At 40.6% G+C, this 22,487-nt stretch overlaps 1 protein-coding gene across 5 annotated transcripts in view; it reads right to left on the reverse strand.

Moving 5' to 3' along the window:
• The window catches only part of MAPK10 (mitogen-activated protein kinase 10), a 223,529-nt gene that overhangs the window by 6,505 nt on the left and 194,537 nt on the right, over positions 1-22,487 (reverse strand). For all 5 annotated transcript variants that reach the window (XM_087962831.1, XM_087962830.1, XM_087962833.1 and 2 more), the window contains exons 12-13: positions 6,439-6,502; positions 4,138-4,215 (exon numbers count right to left, since the gene is read on the reverse strand). In XM_087962831.1, coding sequence (XP_087818957.1) covers positions 4,138-4,215; positions 6,439-6,502 — 142 coding nt within the window. The remainder of the gene's footprint in view (positions 1-4,137; positions 4,216-6,438; positions 6,503-22,487) is intronic.

Below are 22,487 nucleotides of genomic sequence, written 5' to 3' on the forward strand. Positions count from 1 at the left end.
AGATTGCAATATTTGATTTGCTTAGAGATGCATGTTGCATCCCTTACTGGATTTCATCAATATTGAATAGAATAAACAGAAAATGCTATGTATTACTTTGGTTTTCCACTGCAATCACAAACTCCTTAAAGTAAACCATGTTCTTTTCAGTTGTCCAGTCTTGTGTTTTCTATCATCCTTGAGAAGTGACCAATATGCATTTATTATTAGGAGCCCTGGTGGCGCAGTGGTTAGAATGCAATATTGCAGGGAAACTCTGCCCACAGCCTGGAGTTCGATCCTGACAGTGCTCAAGCCTTCCATCCTTCCATGGTCGGTAAAAGGAGGACCCCAGATTGTTGGGGGCAATAGGCCGACTCAGTAAACCGTTTAGAGAGGGCTGTAAAGCACTATGAAGTGGTATATAAGTGCTATTGATATTATTATGTTTCTTTATGGTTTTTATTTTATTGATTATTGCTATCGATTATTAAAGTTACAAGTTGCCAATCTTGCCCAAAGCGACTTTAGGCAGCTCACAGATTAAAATGCACTATCAAACATTAAAACAATAAATATGGATTTTACATTTTAAATTCAATTAATGTAAAGCTAAGCAGGATGGAGAGGGAAAGAGCAAAATGTACACACGGAGGAGGCGGGGTGTTCTATTCTCCCGTTAGCCAAGTGTGTGCACCTCCACTGGGGCTCCAGGCTAGCTGGCACAGACTTGTCTTCAAGGCCTTTTGCAAGTGGATCTGACCTCGGGGAGGAGACGTTCCGGAGCCAAAGCAGAAAAGGCCCTTCTGCTGGACTCCAAAATTCCTTGGCTGACAAGGGCTGGGCTAATCCCATTGGGGTGAGCTGCTTTCTTAGATCAGGGGAATCAAACTCAATTTTATTGAGGGCCACATCAGAGTGGTGTTTGACCTGGGGAGGGGTCCGAGGTGGGCATGGCCAGGGTGCAGTGGTGGGATTCAATTTTTTTTTTACTACTGGTTCTGTGGGTGTGGCTTGGTGGGCGTGGCAGGGGAAGGATACCGTAAAATCTCCAGTCAGAGGTGGGATTGGCCAATTGTTAAAGTGAATCATGCACTAATTAAACAAATCTGGCTTTCCCAATTGACTTTGCTTGTTGGAAGACATCTGGGAAGTTTACAAATGGTTGATTACATTATCCCAGGACAGCGCAACTCTCATAAATACATGTCCCAAAGGTGCTTTTTCTAGAGACCACTGGACTTTCTTGGGTTTTGTTTGTTGTTTTTTGAAGAGGTTTCACTCCTCATTCAAGAAGCTTCTTCAGTTCCAGCTGAAGAAGCTTCTTGGCTGAGAAGTGAAATGTCTTCAAAGAAAAACAAAGGAAGTCCAGTGGCCTCTTAAAAAAAGCACCTTTGGGACAACTATGACCTGAATTCTGTCATAAATTCATGTTAATTGCCAAGCACCTGAATTTTGATCATGTGACCATGGGGGCGTGGCAACAGTCATAAATATGAAAAGTAGTCATGTCAATTTTTTTCAGCGCCACTGTAACTGTGGACTGTCACTAAACAAATGGCTTTTAGCAGAGGTGGTGTTCAGCCAGTTCTGACAGGTTCTGGAGAACCGGTAGAGGAAATTTTGAGTAGTTCGGAGAACCGGCAAATACCACCTCTGACTGGCCCCGCCCCCATCTATTCTCTGCCTCCTGCATCCCAGCTGATTGGCTGGGTCTTCTTTGGTTGCCCTGCACAGGAGAAAGGAGCAGGAAAGCAGGTTAGTGGGGTGGGGAGGTAATGGAGATTTTGCAGTATATCCTTCCCCTGCCACGCCCACCAAGTCACGCCCACAGAACCGGTAGTAAAAAAAATTGAATCCTACCACTGGTTGTAAGTGAAGGACTACTTGCAATTCATTGCAAGGAAATTGGTGAGATATGTTTAAAAGAACAGTCCTCTGTTTATCAGGAAAGAGGAAAATAATGTGTTTTCTGCCAGCCACAAACAGTAGTTTGGAATAAGGCCGATCCTCCATTTTAAGTGAAAGCTGAGTTTAATTAGTCTGTCTATATTATTTCCCCCTACAAGCACATCCTATCATTGTTCCCCATAAATCACCTAAGAGGCAGGGCTTTCTATGACAAATTTGCCCATGAACCATGATTTATTCTGACATCCGCTCCATCTTCAAGAATAATGATGCTGGGCCACAGCTCAGTAAGCTCTTAAATCAAATTTGTGTATTCCGTCCCTCACTTTTCGGCTCTGTAAGGACTTGTTGAATGGCCTTTCTGACATAACTGAAACAAATGTCCGGTACTGAAAGGTTTATGATAATCCAGACATCTACCCTGAAATTCCTTCTGGCTTTTCTGTCCTCAATAACAACATGGTGGAGGGAGATTAGTGAGGCAAAGAAAACGAAAATGGATGGTAATTTTGCATCATTTTTTCCATGATGGGGAACTCTAAAAAAAACCCAATAATAATTGGTAAGTCTGAATCTTCTACCCATGCCCACAAGCACACCAAGTTTTGATACTCCTAGCAAACTGCAAAGACAAAGAAACAAATAAAAGAGATATAACAAACTTCTGGGTACGTCACATGCATAGCACGTAAGTTGAATATTAAGTAGACCTGGCATTAACTGAGAAAAAACAGTGCAGAAATAATTTCTGACATAATAACAGAGAACAAAGAAAAGTATGTGATAAACCTGCAGCTGAAGTGCGGGGGGGAAAGTGAGTGTGGGAATAGACACAAGATACCACGAACCCGTCTGTCAAATCCTTAATGATGGCTAAGGAAGTGACTGCAGAACCTTAATGTTTCATTGAGCACTGAATTAATACATGACATCGGAAAACTAGCTTCATTCATTCAAAGTTCTGAAAGCAAATAAGTGCAGTCTGATATATTGTTATTTAGAAGTAAGCCCCAATTAATTCTGCAGGGCTTATTCCTAGATAAGCGGATTAGCTGAGCGTTAATACAATTCTTTTTTTAACTGAGTTCAGTTAATATAGCTTATCTTCTTCTAGTGCTCTATCTCAGCCTTTCCCAATCTGGGACCCAAATCCTACAACTTCTCAAAATACTAGCTGGGAATTCTGGAGTTATGGGTCCATAAACACATCTGCCCAGCCCTACATAATTAAAAGGGACCAAGTTGTTCAAGGCTACAAAATTACTTGGAATACATCCTAGCTTCCAATCAATGGAAATCTACTGTTTTTAGGTACTATTTCTAGATGCTGATGAAGAAAGGATCTGCCTTAAGGTCTGTAACCATATAAAATACTAGCTCGATACCCATGCTTTGCTACAAAACTATGTGACCAGGCTTAGTTTTTGGTGAGGAAAATAAAGAGAAAAAAATTCTGCCTCTGCCTACCAGCATCCATTGGTATTCATCGGTCTAGCATCCTGTCAGTGTGTAAGAGAGTTGAGGGCTGGTTGAAAACTGAAACAGTATTTGCTGTGTGAGCAAGGAGACAGCAAGGAGCCTGGGCATGGCTTAGCTCAACTGTTCTGTACTAAAGCTGCTTGCAGCAGTGAAACAAAAACTGAAACTGAAATTCCTCTCTTCTGCTTGTGTTTTGCATTTGGAGCAGATTTCTTTTCACGTGGAGAGGGGGAGTAGAACTCCTTAGCATCAGAGTGTGTTAATAATAATATAGGAAATACTAATGCTCTGATGGTCATTTTGAAAAATCCTTTCTTAGCGAGCACCTAGAAGCCAAGAGGAACATACATGCCAAATTTCAAGTTTGTAGGCTTTAGGGTTCTGGAGATTTTGTGATGATGCATGAGTGGTATTTCGCTTTTATATATATTCTTTTCTTAAGTTTTCGCGGGTATTTATATGTATGGTATTCAGCTTTGTTCAGGTATTTTCCCACATCATTATAGTTGTGCTTTTAAAGTTGTAGCAACGTTTCAGCAGAATCTCATCTGCCATCATCAGGCTTCTGTATTGTGTTCGTCTGACAGACGAACACAATACAGAAGCCTGATGATGGCAGATGAGATTCTGCCGAAACATTGCTACAACTTTAAAAGCACAACTATAATGACATGGGAAAATACCCAAACAAAGCTGAATACCATACATGTAAGTACCCGTGAAAACTTAAGAAAACAAATATATATGTCATTCACTTGGACTGAGTACCTGAGGGAGAAGGTTGTCCTTTTACTACACCATTTTTAGTCTTTTCTTCGGAATTCATTACTTCCTTGTAGATTAATTCTGCAAGAGATAAAGGAGCTTGTTATAAAGATACTTTATTACTTCCCCATGTTAAAAAGATGTTTTATTATTTCCCCATATTGTTTAAAACCACTCCTGACAGTGAATAAAAACCTTGTAAACAAGGACGCTAAAATGAATAGCCAACTATGTTTTTCCTAGCTATCATCTATCCTAGTCTTGCCCAAGTCAACTGCCTTGAAGAACCAAGGAATTACAGGTCTCCCTTGTCGTACAACAGTTCATTTAATGACACATTAAAGTTACAACGGCACGGGAAAAAAAGTGATTTATGACCAATTTTTCACACTGATGACCGTAGCAGTACCCCCATGGTCACGTGATCAAAATTCAGACACTTGGCAACCACTTCATATTTATGATGGTTGCAGTGTCTCAAGGTCACGTGATCCTCTTTTGCGACCTTCTAATGAGCAAAGTCAGTGGGGGAAGCCAGATTCGCTTAACAACCGGATTACTCACTTATCAACTGCAGCAATTTGCTTAACAACAGTGGCAAGAAAGGTGGTAAAAGGGGGAAACGGTCACTTAAAAAATGTCTTGCTTAGGAGCAGAAATTTGGGGCTCCATTGTGGTCATAGGTTGAGGACTATCTGTACCTGTCTTCTGGCCTGCAAAACTTCACAGTGATTCTGATGCACTAACAATTTCTTGGAAAGGGCCTCCGATGAGCCTAAGTTTAATTTCCTGGGTCCTTGATTTGATTGTCACAAACTTAGATGGCTTGTTCATTAAGTCTGTTAAGGAAATGCCCGACATCTCAAGAAATATTGTATTTAATATTATACATATTAAATATTATGGCATAAAACCTCCATCACTACAACAGAGGTGGTATTCAGCAGGTTCTGACCAGTTCTGGAGAACCGGTAGTAGAAATTTTGAGTAGTTTGGAGAACCAGCAAATACCACCTCTGACTGGCTGGCCCTGCCCTCATCTATTCTCTGCCTCCCATTGAGTCCCAGCTGTTTGGCTGGGTCTTCTTTTGTTGTCCTGCACAGGAGAATGGAGCTGGAAAGCAGGTTAGTGAGGTGGGGAGGCAATGGGGAAATTGCAGTATCCTTCCCCTGCCACGCCCACCAAGCCACGCCCACCAAGCCGCACCACACCCACAGAACCAGTAATAAAAATTTTTTGAATCCCACCACTGTACTACGCCACCGACTGAAACCAATTGGATGAGCAGGGGGATTGTCATTCAGCACTAGCTATTGCATAGTAGGATAATTATATAACAAATCCTCGACTTACAACCATTATTAAGCCTGGAATTACTCTCGTACATTAAGTTGTATGGTAGTTAAGTGGATCGCCACATGAAGGCCCCCGTGATTTTGTGACCTTTGTGTGACGGTCATTAAGGGATTACCATGGTTGTTAAATGAACATCACAGCCATTAAGCAAATGCAGTGGCCATTAAATGAATCCATTTTATCCAATGGGTGTTTTTTGCTGGAAACCAGAAGGGAATGCCGGAAACCAGCAAAATTGTGGTCAGGTGATTGTGGGATGCTGCAAACATCCATAAATGTGAGACAATTGCCAGGTGCCCAAAATGTGATCATATGACCACAGTGGGACAGTGAGGCAGCAGCTGGAACTCAGGGACCAGTTTGTAAGTACCTTTTGGGGGTAGTTGTAACTTCGATCGGTCACTAAGCGAGGACTATCTGTATTGCATCTGAAAACCATTTAGCAATCCAGTGCAGGTTGCATAGTGAAAACAATTCTGTCCTACAGTAACTATAGCAGTAAGGGAGTAATAAGAAATTTAGTGTGAAGTCATTGCTGCTATCATTCAGCATCTGATGCCTGAATCTATGATCAACTATGCCCAATGGTAGGACTGGTTCAGATTATGGCATTACAGCTTTCTTGTGGTCACGTGTTTCTTCTGCGAAGACATTAGGCCAACTCATTGTATCTTCCTAAATGTCCCAAATGAAAGTAGAAAAGGCTAAAAAAAAAAAAAAAAACAATTGCCAAGTTCGGAGCTCAAACCAACAACCTAACTGCCAACCCGAGTAACTAATATTCAAACACATTCTCAAAATTCTCAAGAATTACTGAACATGCTCCGAGTGCATACTCAATCCCCATGCAGTGCAGGAGGCACCAGGAGGTGGAGAAGCCAAGAGTCAAGGACAGATATCAAGGGCAGAATCAGATCCTATACCTTGTATAGGTTAAAAATAATTACCTTTCCACTCTTCGATTGTGTGTTCTCTTTCATCCAACTGCTTGTCATAGATCTGTGGAGGTGGCTGTGAATTAAAACATAGAGAGATCAACGGAATAAGTTAAATTGGGGACATAAAACAAAAGTTTTGAACTCAGTTTTAACTTGGGTGCCAAAATAGTTAAGAAATGAAAAGCTCCGCAAACGTGAACCAAGCATGATTTGTGCAGTGTGTGGAGGCAATCAAAAAACCCAACAGAATCCTAAGTTGCATTAACAGAGGGATACAATCAGGACCAAGTGAGGTACTAATACTGCTTTATAAAGCCTTAGTAAGACCACACCTAGAATACTGCATTCAGTTTTGGAGAGCAACCAGGATGATTAGGGGACTGGAGACTAAAACATATGAAGAACGGTTACAGGAACTGGGCATGGCTAGTCTAGTGAAGAGAAGGACCAGGGGAGACAGGATAGCAGTTTTCCAATATTTGAGGGGCTGCAATAGGGAGGAAGGGGTCAAGGTATTTTCTAAAGCGCCTGAAGGCCAGACAAGGAATAGTGGGTGGAAACTGAACAAGGACAGATTCAACCTGGAAATAAGGAGAAATTTTCCGACAGTGAGAACAATCAACCAATGGAACAGAAATTGCCTTCAGAAGTTGTGAGACCTTCCTCACTGGAGGCTTTCAAGAAGAGATTGGACTGCCATTTGTCAGAAATGGTGTAGGGTCTCCTGCTTGAGCAGAGGGTTGGCCTAGATGACCTACAAGGTCCCTTCTAACCCTGATTATCTATTATCTGACCACAATGACTCATGCAGTTATCATCTTGCATTGGTCTACTATAATTTGCTCTATCTGGGACTTGAAGGTTGCTTGGATGTTACAGCTGATGCAAAGTACATCTCTTCACAGGAAGAAGCTGTTATAGCAGAATAGCACAAATATTGTGTAAGCTGTACTAGCTGCTGGTTTGCTTCTGGGTCCAATTCAAAGTGCTGGCAATTTCCTATAGAATCTTAAAGGCTCAGATCCTTGCTATTTGCAAATGTATCTCATTCATGTGGAATTTATTTGCAAGCTGAGAAGGTATACTGAAGACTATGCCAATTCTTTGAGCATCTAATCTAATCTAACCTAATCTAATCTAATCTAATCTAATCTAATCTAATCTAATCTAATCTGTGCCTCAACCAGATCTAACCCAGCCCTTGAAAACCCAGTCAGAGAGTTCCTTTTGCTCATCTAAAGAGTGAAGCATGCAAGCCAGGCCCAGACAGACGAAAACTTGGGATCGATCCCGTGAAGTCTGATAGCTGATGGTTCCCACGCACTGTTAGAACTATAGCTAGCATTTATTAATGAGTGAGACAGCAGAGAGAGCAAGTCACAGGGCAGTAGGGGAGAAGGGGTGGAACAAAAGAGCCAGACAAAAGAAAAAAAATGTGAAATCTCATCCAAAATGATGCACTTGTTCTTTCTCTTTCTTTCTTTCTTTCTTTCTTTCTTTCTTTCTTTCTTTCTTTCTTTTCTTTCTTTCTTTCTTTCTTTCTTTCTTTCTTTCTTTCTTTCTTTCTTTCTCTCTCTCTCTCTCTCTCTCTCTCTCTCTCTCTCTCTTTCTTTCTTTCTTTCTTTCTTTCTTTCTTTCTTTCTTTCTTTCTTCCATAGCTCCTCTCTAGGTTTTGACCTCATGGATGGATGGAGGAGAAAATTGGACTGAACTAAAAAGGGGGTCACATCAGCTGAGACACTAAATTGTCCATTCAAGAGGAAGAATATAAAGCAAAGGAAAAGGCTTAAGATCTCGGTAGCCTTTTTTTCTTCTAGAAAATCTTTCTCCAAAAGGAGGAGGAGGAGGAGGAGAAGCAGAGACAGCTTACTGTGAGCCACACTTTAGCCTTTGAAGCAATTTTAGGAGGTTATGTAGCACCCTTAAGTGCAAGTAGATTGCAAGCATGCAAGATGAAGAAGCCCATTTCTTGCGTTCTTCATCAACCAGGGGTTCAATCATGAGTTATAATTGGAAATCAAGTACAGCTAGTCCTCGGCTTAAAACCATCCATTTAGGGACTGAAGTTACAATGCCACTGAAAAAGCGACTTATGACCATTTTACCCACTTAGGGCTAAATGCGACATCCCCATGGTCACGTGATCAAAATTCAGCCACTTGGCAACTGGCATGTACTTATGTCTGTTGCATCGTCCCAGGGTCACGTGATCACCATTTAGTAACCTTCCCAGCCGGCTTCCGACAAGCGAACTCAATGGGGGAAATCAGATTCACTTAACGACCGCGTGGTTCCCTTCACAAGCTGTGGCGATTCGCTTAACAACTGCAGCACAAAGGTCATAGCCTGGGGCAAATCTCACTTAAGAACCGCCTTGGTTAGCAACAGAAATGTTGGGCTCCATTGTGACTGTATGTTGAGGGTTACATGAATAGATAGTCCACGGTTGGGACAAAATGGAATGGTGAAAAAAGTAAGGTTCTACATTTAGGCAACAAAAAACCCCCCCAAATGCACAGGTACAGTATAGGTGGTGCCTCGCTCAATAGTAGTAACTGTGAGAGGGATCTCGGAGTCCTAGTGGATCAATCATTTCAATATGAGCCAGCAGTGTGCAGCAGCTGCCCAAAAAAGCCAACACTGTTCTAGGCTGCATAAACAGAGGCAGTGGTGGTATTCTACCGGTTCTGCCCGGTTCTGCCAAGCCGGAAGCGGTGATGAGCAGCGGAGACCAAACCAGTTCTCTCCGCCACTCTGCTATTGGGCCCGCCTGCCCACCTGGGCTCCCATACTCACCTTTATCCTCTGAATTTGAAGTGCAGCTGCTTTGCATGGCACAGAAGAGTGCTGCGCGGCAGCTGCTGAAGCAACCGGGATCGTGCAGGCTTGCAGGAGGCGAGTTAGAACACCCTTGCGCCTGCGCAAATGCCTCTGCGCCTGTGAGTTTGGTGCATGTGTGAACGCAAAGCGTGTGCACGCATGCAAAGCGCACCCACCAAGCCACACCCACCGAATCGGTGGTAAAAATATTTGAATCCCACCAATGAACAGAGGGATAGAATCAAGATCACGAGAGTTGTTAATACCACTTTATAATGCCTTAGTAAGGCCACACTTGGAATCCTGCATTCAGTTTTGGTCACCACGATGTAAGAAAGATGTTGAGACTCGAGAAAGAGCGCAGACAAGAGCAACCAAGATGATTAGGAGACTGGAGGCTAAAACATATCAAGAACGGTTGCTGGAACTGGGTAGGTCTAGTTTGACGAAAAGAAGGACTAGGGGAGTGACACGATAGTAGTCTTCCAATATCTCAGGGGCTGCCCCAAAGAAGAGGGAGTCAAGCTATTCTCCAAAGCACCTGAATGCAGGACAAGAAGCAACAGATGGAAACTCATCAAGGAGAGAAGCAACCTAGAACTAAGGAGAAATTTTCTGACAACGAGGACAATTAATCAATGGAACAACTTGCCTCCAGAAATTGTAAATGCGCCAATACTGGAAGTTTTAAAGAAGAGGTTGGACAACCATCTGTCTGAAGTGCTGTAGGGTTTCCTGCCTAAGCAGGGGATTGAACTAGAAGACCTCCAAGGTCCCTTCCAACTCTGTTATTCTATTCTATAATTTCTATTGCTAAGTAAGGTGATTGCTAAGGGAGTCGTACCCGATTTTATGCCCTTTTTTGTTACAACTTTTCAAATGGTTGTTAAGCACATCACTGGAGTTCTTAAAAATGAATCGTCTTAGCAAGGAGTCATCTTGATAATCAACAGCAATTGTTGTGAAGACATGCTGGTTGCCAAGCAGCTGAATTTTGACCTGCAGTGGCCATAAGCATGAGGGCATTCAAGTACTCTTGTAACTTCAAAAGGTTGGTAAAGGAATGACTGTAAGGAGAGGGCTTCTCTGCTAATTTGTAGTTTTCCATCCAAAACTTGGTCCTCGCTTAATTTCATCTCATCTTTTTAAAAATCAGATTGGTCCCAAACATTTTTGTTAATTAAAAACAACACACTATAAAATAATTATATTAATTCATGGGCTTGGTTGCTGCTATTGAACTGGCTTGCCCCTTACATCTTCAAACAGATGCTGGTAACCATGGTTACTGTTGCCAAGGAAATAAAAAGGAAAAGCCTTGGGATTGTGTTGACTTCTAGCTTGACCAATTCCCTTCGCCTGGAATTTGAGATCCTCTCACCATTGCAAAGACTAAATGTGTTCATATAATAGGTAATAAAATTTTATATACTTTTAATCTGAAAAAAAGACATCTATAACACCCTCCGTTCTCCAGGGAAACAGGGCAAGGGTGTTGCAGAATTTATAGTTAGTTGCGCCTCAAGATAAGTAGACATGTTTGTGAGCATCTTCACAGGTTATTTGTTGTAAATAGGGATCAAGTGTCTGTTGTATGTTTGCCAAACAATGGAGAGGTGCCCTAGGAGCAATATGGATGGAAGTTCGCTTCCCATTATTCAGAATACCGCTTATAAGCGCTATGTGCTTAGAACTCAAAGCATGGTTAGAGACCCCATGCACGCACTTCATGGTCTGTTTCTGTTGCTCCCCTCTGGAAGGAGGTTGCAAAGTATTTCTAGCAGGAATAACCAGATTCTGTAACACAGCGGTGTCAAACTCATGATATCACAGCGGTGTCACATGACATATCGGGACTTTTTTCCTCCTTTGCTAAACCAGGCATGGGCAGGCCCAGCACGTGACACATCCGGCCCACGGGCCAGGAGTTTAACAGGCCTGCTGCAACAGCTTTGTTCCCTAGGCTATCCGTCTGGTAAACTTGCAAGATTCGTTTCTCTCGCCATGTTACAAGTACTAGGAAAAAAAGCAAAATTGAAAAAGGTCCTACAGCAATCACTATGCAACAGGAATTATTTGAAGAGACAATGGCTGGCCTGAAGCCACCCAGTGCATTTCATGGCTGAACAAGCATTTAAAATCACAAGGCCTAAATGATAACCACGCACAGCCCTACAGCCCCTGTCTTCTTCATTACTCCTCAAAGAGCATTTTTTGTCAGAAAACAGACTGAAATGAAAATAACCAGTGCATTTTTAAAGGGCTGATACTGATCCTTTAACCCTGCAAGGTATATTCGCCACTATTTGGCTGTGTTGTTTGAACATATTTGTCATACATCTGATTTGATTTTTCCAAAATGGGCGTCTCTCACTAGAGGCTGACACATAAATTAAGGCAATAAGGAGAAAGCAAGTTTCAAGGCTTTACTTATTTCACATTTGGCCACAGGCTCGTAGTATATGAGTAGGACAATGTAATGGACTTCATGTTACATATTATTTTATTTGTTAAGTTTATATGCCACCCATATGACCTTGTTTGTCTAATCACACTTAGTCAAATAAAACTGTTCTGTTCTGTTATATTCTATTCTATGTTATGCTATCCTATTATTATATTCTGTTCTGTTCTGTTCTATTCTATGTTATGCTATGCTATCCTATTATTATATTCTGTTCTGTTCTATTCTATGCTATGCTATGCTATCCTATTATTATATTCTGTTCTGTTCTATTCTATTCTATGCTATGCTATCCTATTATTATATTCTGTTCTGTTCTATTCTATTCTATTCTATGCTATGCTGTCCTATTATTATGTTCTGTTCTGTTCTATTCTATGCTGTGCTATGCTATCCTATTATTATATTCTGTTCTGTTCTATTCTATTCTATGCTATGCTATTCTATTATTATATTCTGTTCTGTTCTATTCTATGCTATGCTGTCCTGTTATTCTGTTCTGTTCTGTTCTGTTCTGTTCTGTTCTGTTCTATTCTATGCTATGCTATGCTATCCTATTATTATATTCTGTTCTGTTCTATTCTATTCTATTCTATGCTATGCTATCCTATTATGATGTTCTGTTCTGTTCTATGCTATCCTATGCTATGCTATGCTATGCTATGCTATGCTATGCTATCCTATCCTATCCTATTATTATGTTCTGTTCTGTTCTATGCTATACTATCCTATTATGTTCTGTTCTGTGCTATGCTATGCTATGCTATGCTATTATTATATTCTGTTCTGTTTTGTTCTGTTCTCTGCTCTGCTCTGCTCTGCTCTGCTCTATATTTATTCTATTATCAAGCAACTTGGGCAGCTTAAGTCATAAAATACCGGTAACAATATAAAAAAAACATTATAAACATTGAACATTAAATGTTAAAACATTAAAATTAACAGAAAACTGGATCTAAAAAGGACAAATATGTAAACTGGGTAGAGGTGGGATCTTCTGCTAATCTACTAACCACTGCTTTAATGTATGTTAAAACACTAAAATTAACAGCAACTGGGTTTAAAAAGGCCAAGTATGTAAACGGGGTACAGATAGGATCTTCTGCTAATCTAACTAATCACTTGGTATTTTTCAAGTTTCGGTTCTTTTCTTGCAGATGTTGCATTGCCCAACCAGGTTACCAAAATATTCCCTTCTATTGGTACCTCCAGAATGATTAGGAAAATCCCCACTAGCTTAAGTCTATTCTGGCATATTTTAAAAATCACATTTTGTCACTTAAGTGCTACTTAAAATCTTCTTGCACCAGGTATGAGGGTATTGAGGTAAACAAGGGTAACTCATTTTTGCCTTTATAAAAGGGAATAGGAACAAATCTGATCAGTTGAGAAGTCAGGTTGGCATCTGTTCACAATAGCACACGTTTCAATAATTATTTTCCAAAAGTTCGACTTGTATTCCATGGATATGGAAATAAGTAAGTCACTATTGATTAAAAAAAGCTCAAAGCAATCTTGACTTTGCATATTAATGCTGAATAATGTTGACAAACGATACCCTGCAAAGCATAAAGAGGGCTGTAAGACCAAATTTAGGAAAACTTCACCTTGTCCAGATCTCAAAAGCTTAAGTTATTTTATAAGATGGCCAAGGTTCTTTGGAGAGCATACACATCCTTGGTAAGTCAAAAGCCAATCTATTCTTAACCAGCCAGATGCAAAGGCAGGTTAGAGTTGGCTTGTACTTCCTTACAAATCAGTCTCTAAAGAGAAAACCCTGACTTCGACCTACGCTTCAGTCATTCTGAGTAATCATTCATATTAGCCATAGGTTATCACCTGGCATTTAAAGAAAAACCACCAGAGTCTACATGTTTTAAAACTATCAAAAGTATAAGGGCCTTGTCACCCATCTATTTCTCTACCTTGTTATTCTCACTACCTTTTGAACGAGACATCTTAATTTTACTGCTTTTTTAGAGGCTGTGAAAAGATCGTAAAAATTTAATGGACATATAAAAAGAAATTTTAGCTAGATAAAAGCTCTGCTTCTTAAATGGAATGCCAGCTAGCCTACCACCTCTTCACTTACACCATTGGCACTATAAATCCCAAGAAGCTACATATAGGGGCATTGCCACTAGGTCAAGATCTTGGCACAAAACCACAGGCATTTCCTCTAATATTGGTTTATATTTTTAATGCTCCTGCCTCCTCTCACTACTATTTATGGCGCTTATTCTGGTGGTTTTGTGTCCAAATCAGATACGTTGACACTAAATATTTTAAATCAAACATTTGTCCTTCTGTTTAACGTGCTGCTTCCTTAATGCATTTGAATTACAGATAACCCTCAATTTGCACCACAGAATCTCAGTCATTGAGTGAGACAGCCATTAAGTGAGACACTCCATCACTCTTTTCTCTCAATAATCACAATCCTGACACTCCAGATTGCAGTTGTTAACTGATCTCACAGGTCATTAAGCAGAGACCCAGAGAAGTAGCACAGGGTGTCTTGTGGGGTGGAGGGAGATAATTAATTCCTGACATATTAAAACTTTTTGAGGCCAAGACATTGGCTCAAATCAGGGGTGTCAAACTCGATTTCATTGAGGATTGTGTGTGACCTTGGGGGGCTGGTGTGGGCATGGCCAGGGTGCATGTGGCCAGCTTGATGTCACTTGTGTCAGGGGTGTCTATGGTGGCCCGAACCCTCTGTCAGTGAAAATGGGCTCCCGAACTCTGTTTTCATCTGCTACAGCCTCCTGCCAGTGAAAATGGAGCTGGGGGGCGCACAGGTGGCAGGAGGCCATTGCGGCCGAAAATGGAGCTTGGGCGGATAACATGCAGCCCTCCCAAGCTCCTTTTTCACTGGCAGAGGCACTGCAGGCTGGTCCTTTCCTGTTTCCAGGGTGGATCTATGGGCCAGATCTAAACACCCTGCAGGCCAGATCCTGCCTGTGGGCCTTGAGTTTGAAACCCCTGGCTCAAATCCTTGATGGTGCACAAGTGCGACTCTCAACACCAGGCAAATCAGGAGATCCAGACATTACTGTAAACTTAATCTCTCTATACAAGAATCTGAACTAGTAACAGTCAAGGGAAATTAGTGGGAGTTTAGAATAGAAAGGGATTCAAGGTTTGCTGGACTTAAATCTCTTGTGAGCGTGCCATGACTCATGACTGATGACTTGTTTGACTCCTGCCTTACGCTCAGCCTGATCATTTCCCACAGGAACATGGAGGAGAAGGATAAAGTACCGGCTGAAAATCCAATTCTTTCTGCTCAGACTGACTCCTCTAGTTTTAATAATTTACCTTCTTCCCAGAAACAGCCATGGAGCAGAGGTTTCTACACAATTCCTAATTTTCCACATGATTCTTTATTTAGCGTAGGGTATGGCCAAGCCAAACAAATTGTTCAAAGAATAAGAAAGAATAAGAAACATGGAGTTCCAGGCCAAAATTAATAAGTTGCCTCAACATGGTAGAAATTGGATAAACAAGGGCAATGGGGAACCAGCAAAATACTTACAAAATCTAACTTTCCTCAGGCTGAAGATGCCATTTTTCAAAGTCAGACATAATATCTTAGCATCATATTGCAGCAAGGGAGACACTCCAAAATCCCATTAACTAAGCGTACCTGCCTAGGTGGTGACAAGAAAATTGAATCCATTTCTTACATACTATTACACTGCAAATCCCATGGAGATATCAGGTCAGCTTACATTTGACCCTAATAGGTAAATCCTCAGGAAGGTCAGACTATTTCTATGTGAATCAGCTCCTAGAAGATTCAAAATAATTCGTCACTTGCCCGGTAGCCAAATTCTGTGTTGCAATGATGAAAATAAGGCACAACAGGCCACAGGGATAACCTGTTTTATTCACCACTTCAAGTTCATTATGTGTTAATTATCTTTTTTTAGGTGATATGCACTTTTATTTTGTAAGTTGTAATACTTTAGATCTGTACTGCTAATGAATATCAATTATAGTAGTATATGTTACATTTTATTTTATATTTATTATATATATATTATATTTAGTAACGGACCAGCAACCTTTAAAAAAATATGCAACACAAAAGTAAAATCAAAGGGTTGAGATTAAATACTAAGATAGCAAGTATACACAAAAGTAAGATTAGAGGGGAGAGTTTTAATAGTAATTTGCATGCACACAAGTGTATGTATGTATGTATGTATATATGTATTATATCTTAATGTTTAATCTCATTCCTTTGATTTTATCTTTGTGTTGCACATTTCTAAATGTTGTTGGTCCCTGATCTTATAATCATTATGTTACTTATACACTTCAATACTTGGGAGTCGAATTGCCAGACCTTGACAGACAATATCACTTGGTCTTGGTTCCCGAGGACCAAGTGGACATAACTTTGATGCAACTAGAAAATTGTGAATAAAAAAATTAACATCATACTTTGTAAGAAATGTTCTTCACCAACCAAGTTTCAGTGACTCCAACAGAAACAATGGTAAATTAAGTAAGACTTGTTTAGACATCATTCTAGTTGCACAGCTGTTATCAGAGAGTTCTATTCCAAGTTTATTATAGCAATTTCTACAATCATCATAGCACCTTGGGGTGAGTATTTGTACAAAAGTTATCTGTCTTCATGGGATCATGCATGCTACATTCATACAAGTAATTGTATCACACCAAATTCCTTCCAAAGTAGCTTGATGACAGATAAGAAGGAAGCTTTAAAGGACACAGGTGTCACACCAGTATTTCTATTAGCCTGGAAGGATGAACGCCAACCAGTATTTTGATCTAGACAAAATTGGATTTTTCCCAGCCTAATTGTTTCTTGGGGAAGGGGAAGACAATGAGTGGAGGCAAAGGAATATCAGAAACTGGGATGGAGGCAAAAGAAAATGGTAAGCTCATCTATCTTGGGTTTTAGGCCCAACCTGGCTTCTTTGACCTCCAGTCCCAGACAGTTATCTCTGAAGGAATGTGGTAGATGAAAAATATTTGAGCTGCGCAAATGCAGGCAAACACTAGATGGCAGCAAAGAGAAGAGGGCAAGGGATTGAAAATATTTATTGCTCTCTAGTGGGCATGCAGATTTTTGCAGCCCGGCTATAGATTCTGCTGTTGTAGGAGAAGACAATTTGTGAACTATCCTTAATCATCTGTGAACTATCCTTAATCATCTGTGAACTATCCTTAAATATCACATTTTGATTTTTATTATGTTACAGAGCACCTGATTATGACATCGAACATGTAAACAAGCTAAATTCACTACTAACATGGGAAGCATCCTGCCCACGCGCTTTTATCTTTCTTGGTGACTTCAATCTACCTCATATTGACTGGACCCTAAACGAATGTACAACTGAACCCATACACGCAACCTTCTACAATGCTATTACAAATCTGGGACTGGAACAACTAGTAAGCAACAATACTAGACTAAACAACTGCCTCGATCTCATCTTCTGTAATAGTTTGAATTTAATTTACGGAATATAAACTAAAGAACCCTTTTCCAACAGTGACCACAATATGATTGACTTTTGTCTCAACATACGCCTACACAAAAATCATCACAATGACGCAATCCCCAATTATAACTTCATAACTATGTATATACTATTCATAACTATGTATATACTTATACCTATTATCTTGTAAGCGATTGACAAATCAAATAAATAAAATAAAATAAACAATGTTCTTCAGTCACGTGCTGTCTGACCTCTATCATTACACATAATTTATCTAAGCTACCCTTTTGGCATTTCTGCTGAGTGTTAAAGAATGGTGGATACATCCTAGACAGGCACTATGGGAAATAGAATCAGAAAAGTGAAGGTTTAAGATGACAGATTTGCACAAAGTGCTATCGTTTGATTTATCTGTTTTTAATGATCACTGAAAGACAAAGAGAATGCATTAACCAAAAACTAAAACTATGAGATCCTGAACAGCTACAATAAATCAAACTAACAATTCAAGCTCCCCCCCACATCTAAGGAAGAAATCCTCCTATAGCTTATAGAGTTATGAAGCACCAATACACAAAGGGACTGACCTTGAACACACTGCAAAAGCCCTTATCGTGTTCAAAATTGACTGCTAGAGTTTTGAATGATTCAGCTAGGTGGAGCCACATTAAACCAATTTGTACAGAACAACTTTCCTTTGTCTAACTATTCATTATTCCTAGCCTATTCAAAGTATTAAAATCTCTGTCAACTGAAAACATACATCTTAGTGCTGTGGTGGTGAACCTATGGCACATGTGCCACAGGTGGCACACAGAGCCATTTGTGCCGGCATTCGAGCTGCAGGCAAACTTACCTCACTGCGCATGCGCATGCCTCACAGCTGATTTTCGGCTGGTTTGAGGCCTTTTTTGGCCTCCCAGAAGCTTGAAAAAAGCTTCTGCAGGCTTTTCAGGACAAATAGGTCCATTTCATCACTTCCTGTAATACCGGAAGTGATGAAATGGGCCTATTATTCATCCTGCAAACCCTGCAGAGGCTTTTTTCAAGCCTCTGGGAGGCCGAAAAAGGTCTCAAACTGGCCAAAAATCAGCTGTGAGGTGCAGTGCAGGTAAGGGGGCAGCGGTGGGGATTGCGCACACATGCACAGGGGACATGGGGGCGCACATTGCCTTCTGGGTGCTGGCATGTGAGCACGTGCGGACCAGTGCGCACACAATTTTTGGCACATGAGCCCAAAAAGGTTAGCCACCACTGTCCGAGTGGCTTCATAAACACATCCATGTAATTTTATTAGCAGGAATACAGATGTGGCTTGCGCTTGTCTTCTTAAGGGATGAGGTTTTCTTCCAACTTCCCAATCTAATCTACAGTCTTGTTGGTTCCTGGAAGGTTCCCATTCATCCTACTTAGCTACTAGGCCAGAAAAATTCTGCTAAGGTAGTGTCACCTACGGGGAAGAAATGTTGATGTTTATATTTAAAACCTTAATAGTTGGCTCCAACTATTCTTAAAGGCAGAGTTTCTACTCTACTATCCTGCTTTAAGTCAAAAATAGTCAGCTAAGGACATTGTCTGAAAATCAGGGTTAAGTTCAAAACCAAAGGAAGCAGCCACTTCTTTGAAGGCATCCAGAATCAGAGCATCGCGCATCAACATTATCATTTTTGACCCAAGAGAAGGAAGTTGTATGTATCCAGGATTTTAAATTGACTTAACACTGTTTTTGTTTACAAAGTTATGCACTTCTCGCCTTTCATTTCTATCTCCAATGAAGAGGTTCGGTAGGTTGTTTTTATTTATTTTATTTTTTGGTATGTTTATTACAGTACAACATCTGCAACTCTTAGAATAAAGTAAACACAGGCACTTTCTCCCTTACCAAACATAGAAGAGACTTATATGAAGTTGGATTAAAATTAGGGAATTCGGAGAATGGAAAAAGCTGGGAAGCAAGCAAGTAATTAAATGTCAACTCTCTTGTGACTGATTTTCCCTCCCTTCCGCCCCCCCCCAAAAAAAAATAAGATTAAACTTAAGATATAGGTAAATAAAGGTTAAGGAGCAAGTTCCAATCTCTTAGCAATTCTAATGGAGAGAACCTTAAGGATTCACTCATGTCAAATAATCCCCTGGGACAAAAAGGTGGGGTCACTAAAAATTCCACTTGTTTTTGAGAGATTTTCAAAGAGGTTCTTGTGATTTCCAACTCAAAATTGCAAGAAATTGTTGTTTTATTGATTTATTTTGCTATTAAGTTTCCCTTGTTGGTGGAATAGTTAGGAAAGCCTTCAGAAACTATTTTTAAAAAAGATAGTGGGAAGAAGACAAAGTTGCAAACCCCAAAAAATAGGAAATCGAATTACTCTATTACAACATGCTAAAATAAATTATCAGGAGTGCCCGCATACAGCGGTGGAATTCAAATAATTTAACAACCGGTTCTCTGCCCTAATTATTCCTTCCAACAACCAGTTCGCCAAACTGCTCAGAAACTTAACAACCGGTTCTCCCAAAGTGGTGCGAACTGGCTGAATCCCACCACTACCCGCATGCATTCATGCACACATGCGTACAACTCAGTACTCCACAGTTCCTAGATCTCATTGTCAAAACACACTTCCAGTCCTATACCCATCTTTCCATACTACGCCTCATCACAAATGGCAATTAAACATCACATAAACACTAATGAATTCATTCCCAGCGCAACACAAACACTGAGAAAGATTATAAGATTCTCTTCAGGGGATCTTAGAAGCTTCCTGTGATTCATTGCATCTCCTGTAACTGGGTACTAACCCCCGAAAGATAACAGATAACAGCTAATCAGAGTTGGAAGGGACCTTGTAGGTCATCTAGTCCAACCCACTGCCCAAGCGGGAGACCCTACACCATTTCTGACAAATGGCAGTCCAATCTCTTCTTGAAAGTCTCAAGTGATGGCATTCCCACAACTTCCGAGGGCAAGCTGTTCCATTGGTTGATTGTTCTCACTATCAGAAAGTTTCTCCTTATTTCCAGGTTAAATCTCTCCTTGTTCAGTTTCCATCCATTATTCCTTTTCTGGCCTACAGGCGCTTTAGAAAATAGCTTGACCCCTTCCTCTCTGTGGCAGCACCTCAAATATTGGAACACTGCTATCATGTCTCCCCTGGTCCTTCTCTTCACTAGACTAGCCATGCCCAGTTCCTGCAACCATTCTTCATATATTTTAGTCTCCAGTCCCCTAATCATCCTGGTTGCTCTTCTCCCTTTCTCCCCCCACCAGGGAAAAAAAGGGTTAACGATGCTTAGATGGTTTTTAGTACTGAAGAAGGACCATGCTGATTCCCATTCCTACTAGATACATTATGGATGAAGAATTTTCTTCTACCACCTTGTTGTCGGAATCAGATTACCCAGTTAATCTTTCCACCAACCTTACAGGTTGACCATTCTGATCTTCCATCATATGGGCACATCCTTAGAATAATTCAGGCAAAGGATCTGACATCTAATTCCTCTGGACTGCAGTGAGGGTCAAGGGGAAGCAGGATCATCACCAGAGATAATAAAAAACTGCCTCTCTGAGGCCTCTCCATCCATCAGCTATCAACGTGTCCATTAGGCATGTCCTTCTATCGGCTCAGAGTGTAGTAAATTTGGGTTCTTGCTCTGCTAGAACCATTTTTATTCCAGTTGACCAGGGTAAGTGTTTTGTAAATAATTGATGTAATTATTCAGAACTTTCAGTTCCTCAATATCTTCTCCATTTTGTGTTTTGTCTTGTAGTTTGTAAGGCCTTTATTTTTTAAGATACTCTAAAGAGACTTTGATGAAAGGAAGAAGAAACAGGAGAGGGTGGGGGGACAAAATAGATTTGAAGATACTATCCCTCACTTAAGTTGAGGGTTGAGATGTTGAGACTCTGGAAAGAGTGCAGAGAAGAGCAACCAAGATGATTAGGGGACTGGAGACTAAAACATATAAAGAACGGTTGCTGGAATTGAGTATGTCTAGTTTAATGAAAAGAAGGACTAGGGGTGACATTATAGCAGTGTTCCAATATCTCAGGGGCTGCCACAAAGAAGAGGGAGTCAAGCTATTCTCCAAAGCACCTGAGGGTAGGACAAGAAACTAACCAAGAAGAGAAGCAGCTTAGAACTAAGAAATTTCCTGACAGAATGGTTAATTAATGGAACAATGTGCCTCCACAAGTTGTGAATGCTCCAACACTGGAAGTTTTTAAGAAGAAATTGGACAACCATTTGTCTGAAATGATATATAAGGTTTTCTGTCTGAGCTGGGGGTAGGACTAGAAGACCTCCAAGGTTGCTTCCAACTCTTCTCTTCTACCTCTCCCACATCCTTGGGAAGGAGTCGCTAGGTAGACAAAATGCCAAATCCAGTCCGAACACCTGGAAGTCCTTTCTCCTCCCCAAGGTTGTCATTTCCTCAGGCAATTGGTGGCATCTCTGCATCTACATGTAACATTATATTGCATCTACTACTACACCCTTAGCCTCTTTCTTGCTGAGATGGTTCATCCCTTGAAGTGGGAACAATCTGAAACTATCTGAGGATAAAGACTGACTTATGAGCAGCAGTAAGCTGAAGTGCGAGGACACTACAAAAAAGAGAGAGAGAGAATCCCGCTGGGGCACTTAGAAATATCTACTTACTATTCCAGATTGCAAGCAGTTCCTGGGAAATACGGTTTTCCCTAGAATACTTCTCAGAGGCTACATAAAACCCAGTCATAGCTGAATGCCACGTATTGACAAGCAGAGAAGTCATGCTTTTGTTTGTTTCCCATAAAACCCCAATCATTTATGTGAGAGAAGAGGGTTTGTAGACTTGGTACGACTATAATTGCCTTGCATTGATATGTGAGTTCTATAAGGCTTTGGGACTTGTGGTCGTTCAAGCCATTAAGTGAAAATCTTGGTGGACTCATCTTTCAGGTGCACAGAAATGCAGAGGCAGATGTAAGACATTAAAGTTAGATCAACTGATCAGGATAGTAAACTTTTTCAGCAGACAAACCCAAGCTTTTATTCTCACTCTGGCAGCCAAACATCCAAGGAGAAGATAATAGTGTTATTATTTTGTTTATTCTACCCTTCTTATAGATTCAGACTTCAGCACGCTATAGTTTATGGTGCATCTATTAAGAACAACACAACCAATCTATAAAGTAAATTGAAACCACCCACTGCTCTACCAGCATCTAGTATTAGCAAGTCTCTGAATTAAAGCCCAGTAAATTAGCTCAGTCTTCATCATTTTCTCGCTTACTGTAA

Source organism: Notechis scutatus, chromosome 4, assembly GCF_049901735.1.
Source record: "Notechis scutatus isolate UNSWTSFEM ecotype Mainland chromosome 4, rNotScu1.2, whole genome shotgun sequence".
Classification (NCBI taxonomy): domain Eukaryota; kingdom Metazoa; phylum Chordata; class Lepidosauria; order Squamata; family Elapidae; genus Notechis; species Notechis scutatus.